Genomic DNA, 7,359 nt, shown 5'->3' with positions numbered 1-7,359 from the left:
AGAGAATATATTAAGAAGGAGAAAACTGGGAGGAGGGATCAAAGAGCTAGCAGCCAGAGGAGGGGGACTCCAGGGGCCAGCCACTCAGCTACACAGTAAACCACTGAATAAGAGTAAGATTTATAGAAGTAAGAGAACGGGAAAAGCCCGAGGCAAAAGATAGATGAATAAGTTTTAAGGAAAACTGGCTAAAAACTAAGCCAAGCTAAGACGAGGCATTCATAAGTAAGAATAAGCCTCCATGTGTGATTATTTGGTAGCTGGGTGGCGGGGCCCCCAAAAGAGTAAAAACCTTCAACAATAAACCTGGGTCCTTGCAAGCATAAAAAAAGCCCTGAACTGCTGAGTCACCTCTTTAGCCCAGCTAGAAACTCTTGAGTGTGGCAAGGAAAGAAAGGAAAGATGAAATAGAGGAAGTTGGGTATAGGGTGAAAGCCTAAAGGAAGAGTAACTGTTTTGCTACTTTTCAAAGGTCTGGGGATCTGTATCTATTCAAAAGCAGTAGAAAGGAACTTGAGATTATAAAAGAGGTCTTGAGTGTTGGGCTGAGGCTCTTGATGTATTCAGTAGGGTCAGAAACCTAGAGTCCCCACTGTGGGAGGCCAGCTCCCACCTTTTCAAGGGTTCTTCTGAGGAGGAGAATGTAATAAGAAAATACTAGAAGCCGGCGGTGGTGGCGCACACCTTTAATCCCAGCACTGGGGAGGCAGAGCCAGGTGAATCTCTGTGAGTTCAAGGCCAGCCTGTTCTACAGAGCGAGACCCAGGACAGGCACCAAAACTACAAAGAGAAACCCTGTCTTGAAAAAAACAAAACAAACACAAAAATTAGAAAGATAGCGGAGAGGAGAAAGATGGGAACACAGGATAGCTTTGGGAAGACCTGGGTCAATACCCAATGGCCCTTTTCCATTTATTCAAAAGGGCTTTTTATAACAATGCCAAGGGGCAGGACAAAAGACCTCCCCCCTTGCTGGATCAAAGCACACTGCACAGCCAAGTGTAGACCCTTCCAAACACCTGGTAACCATGCCTGTGGTCAGATCATCCCTTTATGCATCCCTGCTGGGTAAAGTAAGCTCAGATTCTCAGACCTGAGTAAGTTCTCACTAGGAAACCTCTGTGGGTCTCTACACCCAATGAATGAATTGGGTAAAGTGACAGGATTTCTTTCCCTTTGAAATCTTAATGAACGGTGAATGAATATGAGTTATTCAAATCAAATTACTGTGAAATAGACCAAATCTTGGTTTTCATTTGGGTGCCATTTGACTCAGTTGAAGATCATGGGCTATGGAGCATGGCCCTGCGTGACCCCAGTTCTGCCATTTGCTAACCTTGCGAGGATATCTTGTCTGCCATGGGAAGGATTGCAGACTAATTGTTGAGAAGACTCAGATGGCTGTTAGGTACTTAATGCAGCCTGTAGTGTACTTCTAGTATTTCAGCTGCTCTTCCTTTAACAGTTGGAAGCCATTTGTTGTTTTACACTGTTTTCAGTTAGTTTAAAAGTAGGAGTCTACTTATGGAGACAAGTAGCCACTCCCCAAAATCTTCTGTTTGCTTTGTTGCCATCTGTGTATTCTTTTATACTTTTACATTCATATCTACAAAGCTTATCATAAATAATGGACAGGTTTGGAGCTTACTGTAGAATCACTGATCACTGTTTCCTTCTCTCTCAGCATCTGGTTTCTCTTGTCACAGAATAATCCTTTTCTGTATTTTGAATTAGTGCAGTTACTTGTTGGTCAATAAAAAGTAATAATAATGATATACTTTATTGCCTCAGATATCTTACATAGTTTTATATATATATATATATATATATATATATATATATATATATATATACTTTGTGTTAAGAACTTTGTTATGTTTAATATAAAATTCCATTATTTTTACTTCATTTATGTCAAGAGTATTTTTTGAAAGGGAAGGTTTTACCATTATATAATATGAATGTTCTAAAATATTATGGTTTTTGCTGATTCTAGACATTCAAATTTCACTTTCCTATTAAAAAATGCTTCATTGAGTAATCTTACACAAAAATCTGCCTACCTCCTGATTTTTATTTTTAGAATACTTTGCCACTCTGTGCTTGTTTTTCTAAACACACACACACACACACACACACACACACATTTAGACAGTGCCTAACATGTATAGGGAACTCACATGACCAATGCCCATAGAACGAACAGGTTTTATATATATATATATATTATTTATATATATAAAATTTACTTATACATATTTATTATTTATATATGTGTGTGTATAATATATATAAAACCTGTTCGTTCTATGGGCATACATGTTAGGCACTGTTCTAAAAATTAAGATAAAAATGAACCGAAAGCTTGTGTGGCCTAGAGTAGTATGTCTTTAACTCAGCAGCACCTGAACTGATTGCTACTGCTCTCAGTTTTATTCTTCAGATTAATGAAAACTGCTGTTTGCTAGTGTATAGCCTGTAGCTTTTGAGTTTCACATGATTTTTGTTGTCGTCACACAGGTTATGCCAAGGACTCGAGTGGATGATGTCACGGCTGAAGATCAGATGATCTCTACTGACCTCTTCTCACAGACTCTGTATCAACAAAGTGCTGGACTTTACCTGCAAGCTGCAAAAAAAAAAACGGTTGAGATATATTTATAATAAACTGATTTAAGTGTTTTTCTACAAGAAGGAAATGAAGACCACTCATTTGAAAGCAAAGATGAACGTCACCGCCCAGTTTGCTCTCATTCCTGCCGAAGTGCGTCGAAGCTGTGACTGACGTTTCTCACGATGAATCCTCTCCGGATGTGGGATGTGGTAGAGCTGTGGCGAGTACGAAGGGAGAGGAAGACATTTGAACTGTAGAGCTTTATTGTCCGAGTGCTTTGCCCTTCCCACCCCACCCCAAGTTGAATGTTCCCTTCTCATTACGTTGAATCAAATACAAATCAGCACAGATACCGTTCCCAGTTTTTAAAAATGTAATATTATGGAAAGTATTTTGCTTAAAGTTGAATATGTATTGTGTATATACCTCAAGTTCAGGTTAATGGCTTTGTGTTCTAAAGAAAAGCAGATAGTACAATAATAACCTTAGTTATTACCCTAATGTTATTCAGTACCAACGTTAGTGTTAAGGGTCATTTTTGTAGTTTCCCTTCTGTTCTCTGTATTGTTCTAACAAGCCAGCCCTGACCTAGAATTGTTGAGCTGCTCCTTAAAAACAAAACAGAAAAAAGCTTGACATTGTATACCAATTTTTCTTGCTCAGTAATTGAGATGGACAAATGTAACACAAGTGAGTAGAGTGTCTGCTAGACTCCTGGCCAGGAGTGACTGGGCAGAATTACAGAGAGAGCAGTTACCAGACTTCCCCTTCTGTTGATCCTATGCCAACTCAGCTACTAATCAGTCATAAGTTGTGATTAAAACTACCAGGTCATTTTTAATTGAAAATCATGGTGTGAAATATATATGCCCAAAGAGGAAACATTCTATAAATAGTAGTAATTAATTTAGCTGCAGCTTTTTAGGTATAACATGACAAACAGCTAAAAATGAATTTGAGAGTAAGCATAAGGCATAGTTTTCAGTGAACATTGATAATTTCTCAATTTGCAGATTTATTTATTTCTGTAGGTTTTCTTAACATGTTCTTCTACTGCATAAAATACCTTGTTTAATAGTTAGGAAATCCAAATACTCTGAATGCTTTCGAGAATTTGATTGAAAATTTGACATGTTACATTATTTGTACTAGAAGTAATTTGATCCAAAACACCTTTTATATTTGCTGGGTTTTTTTTAATTTATCTAAAAGTTGAAGGTATTTCTGTCATAACTATAAACAAAATTACCATGTGTTTTAACATATTCTTGGTGATTCTATATGCCTTTTGTGCCCTGGAAATTTGAAGGTTAGTCAAAACTGTTAAGATTTAGGATATTAAAAAAAAAATTAACTAGTTTTAATATCAGACTTTAAAATTTCCTAAAGATTTTGATAAGAAATAGAAGTCCACATTACAAGCATTAATGGAGCTTTGAAAAATCTTTCATTAAATGTGAGACACTTAACTGTCTAAACCCATCGGGTGCAGATGAGTGTTAACAGGGATGCTTTGTGTTTGAGATCTGCTGTAAGCCTCCCAGTACACTCTCAGCATTTAATGTTTGCCCACCTGCTCTGAGAAAATCAGCCCTCAATCACTGGGCTTTGTAGTGCTAAGTTCTAGTCATACGTTCTCATACTTCAAATCACGATGAAAAGTTTCCTCTGGTGTATTAGAAAATCCCCTTAAAGACTCACATCTCCTCCGTAGTATTGTTAAAGACAAACAGCCTCTAATGGAGCCCTTCCCATCCCTCCAGAGCCCAGACCTACAGCTGGCTAAAAAGCTAAATTTTTATTTTTTAATTTGAACAATCATGTGCATAGTTGCTTGGATCACTGTTACATCAGTTCAACACATACCAGCACATTCTGATGTTGCCAGGGTATTGGCTAAAATTTATTTCTTAGTTGGATGTTTAAAGTGTTTGCTCCATTGTTAAGGTTGGCATAGTATAGTCAGTTATTGACATGTCATAAGAAAGCATGAAACTTTACCACTTTTACAAAAGATGAGGTTTTTGGTTTTTTAACCCTTTTAAGCTAAGCATCAAAAAATATGATTCTTGTGTACTTGTACATAAAAACAAAATTATAACTGAGTAAAAAGATTTAATATATGAAAATATCAAAACTGTCAAACAGTATTAGGCCTAACTGTGGCGGAGTACCCCTTGACGTCATGCTGGCAGTTTACATGTCATGGGGCAGAACTCAGCAAGCCCTGTGGTTTCAGATGTTAATATGCGACTTCTGGGTGTAAACAAACATCTCATTTAACCTCACTGTGCTCAGCTCTGAAAAGAACAAAGATTTATACCTCTGTACATGTGAATAGATTTAAGTGTCCCGTTTTGATACTAATTTTGAAAGTTGTTTAACTTCTCTTGATATCTTGGTAAAAGTGGCCATAAGATAAATCATTTGGATATATTTGATTTTGTCATAACATTTATAAAGTGTATGTTTCCCATTACATTGAGAGTTTTATTTTAAAAATTCAGTTTCCCTTATACTTCTAGCACACCTTGGCCATCATAGTAGACAGAATACAGAGAAGACAAGTGGGCTGGGCAGTGGGGGTGAGTATTCATTGTCTTGTGACATTTTGCCTTAAGAATAAAAAGGTGCATTAGCACTGCTGGTTGGCATTTTGAATGCAGGTGGTAAACCTAGTCTTACGTAAGCATAGCATGAGGTGGAAGGAATAAGAGTTTGTTTCCTGGCCTTGAAGAAGTGCCTCGTAGGTAGTCACAGGAAGTCGCAGGTAAGTGTGGGGAGTGTGAGGACAGGCAAGAGGTCCCTAAGGTGTCTTTTCCTTTTGTCTGAGTGTATAGTATTAAGAAGCCGAGAAGAGAGACAGTATTGGTCCTCTCTTACAGGCACTTTATATTTCTTGCTGTAACTGCAGCAATCACATACAGTACAGACAACCTCAAAATCTGTTTATATTAGTGTAAATAAATAAAAAAATCATAGCCAGCTGTCTAGTTTTTTCTGCAGGCATTTTTGGGAATGCATCTATAGTCTGTTCTACTTTGTTAATAGGGGATAACAGCACATCCTAGATCTTATGTGAACTTTGGAAATCTTCTAATTGCCCTTGGTATCCTGGTATCATTCTCATTTTCAAGGCAGGGTAGAGAGGGTTTCTTTATACAGCAGATTTGACTACTTCGTTGTCCAAACACAACGTGGAATTTCTTGTTCAGGAGCACCTTTCAGAGCTCAGCTAGCCCTTACTGTCCTAGATGTTTCCTCACCACCAATGAAGGTTGCTCGTTTTCATCTAACGGGATCCTAAACTACCGGGAACCATTGTTCCCAGACCACTGGGTTTTCAGTAACAACATTAATTCTGTTTGTCCACCTACCGTGACTTGACCCAATGCTGGGGACCTTTGCATCACCAGAGATTCTGAGTCTTATCAGGAGACTAGATTCAGGTTGTGGTATAGAGATACCAGTAGAAGACTCATGTTATACTATATTTAGCCCCTTAATTTTACTTAATATTAACTTCTTACGCTGACAGCTAGATTCAGAAAGAGAAGAAAAATACATAGACTATTTCAGGTCCTTGAGCTATGATTTAGGACCAAAGGCCATTGCTATGTTCACATTATCCTCATATAAACAAGATTGGTGATGTTTTGGAGAATACCGGTTCAGTTGGCTTAATATGGGGAAGGTTGACAAAACAAGACTCTATATAGGGTTGAACGTGAAGACAGCCTAAGTTGATTTCCCACATTCCATTTTTCTTCGTGTTTGCTTAAATAGCAAAGATCAGCATTAAATGTCTAAAGGAATTTGTAACTTGAGACCTGGTATTACAAAACAAACTTGCTGAAACAAGCGTTAAAAGACAGCAAAATATGCAATACGTGGTGGTGTAAGTCTAATTCCAGCATTCAAAATGTGAGACAGGAGAATTGCTGGGAGTACAAGGTCAACCTGGGCTGAATAGGATCAGCCACCAAGACTACATAGCAAAAGACTATCACAAAAAGGAAGGAAGGAAGAAAAACAGCCAGCAGTCAACCATCATGTGTTTCTGTGGAATCAGATCTTATAGAAAATAAAGATTCAGGATGCTACTTAAAATACAACTTCTGTGCCACGTTCCTCAGCAGGTGCAGTCATTGAAGACCATGATGGTGGAGTAAAGGGAAGAGCAGAATTTAGCACTCTGGATGCTTAAGTGAGTGCTTGTATTTAACCCTAAAATTGTTTGAAATTGGGAAGAAATGTAACAGGATACAATTGGGCTAATTATGCAATATTTCATCTTTTCAATTCTCTGAACTCTGTACTGTTCCTAAAATGGAAGAGTGAGTCTCTTTGGTGTTGCCTGCTCAATGTATGGATCTTTGGTAGACATTTCTCATAGTGTATACTTAAGAAGTGCCTGACATTGATTTGTGTTGATTTCTAAGTCCATGTAATAAATGATAACGTGTTTTCTATGGTATCATATGTTCTTGTTCTGTTTGGTTTTGTTGAGGCAGGGTTTCACTATGTAGCTATGGCTGTTCTGAAACTCACTGTACAGACCAGGTTGATCTCCAACTCACATGGGATCTGCTTACCTCTGCCTCCTGAGTGCTGGGACTAAAGGCAGGTGCCCCTACTCCTGGCTAATATTATATATTCTTGTCTTATTGATGATACAAGCCACAGGGGTCCTAAGTTACAATTTACGTTTGATTTAAATGAAAACACAAAGTTGAAAATACCAA

At 37.8% G+C, this 7,359-nt stretch overlaps 1 protein-coding gene across 1 annotated transcript in view; it reads left to right on the top strand.

The window, feature by feature from the left end:
• Arl5a (ADP ribosylation factor like GTPase 5A) overlaps positions 1–7,096 on the top strand; it is a 27,652-nt gene extending 20,556 nt beyond the window's left edge. Inside the window, exon 6 of the mRNA XM_028877650.2 lies at positions 2,521–7,096. Within this exon, the coding sequence (XP_028733483.1) occupies positions 2,521–2,569 (49 nt within the window). The 3' untranslated portion in view covers positions 2,570–7,096. The remainder of the gene's footprint in view (positions 1–2,520) is intronic.
• Positions 7,097–7,359: the final 263 nt, after the last annotated feature.

This window comes from Peromyscus leucopus, chromosome 4, assembly GCF_004664715.2.
Source record: "Peromyscus leucopus breed LL Stock chromosome 4, UCI_PerLeu_2.1, whole genome shotgun sequence".
In the NCBI taxonomy this organism is placed as follows: Eukaryota; Metazoa; Chordata; class Mammalia; order Rodentia; family Cricetidae; genus Peromyscus; species Peromyscus leucopus.
This window is presented reverse-complemented; position numbering and strand designations above follow the sequence as displayed.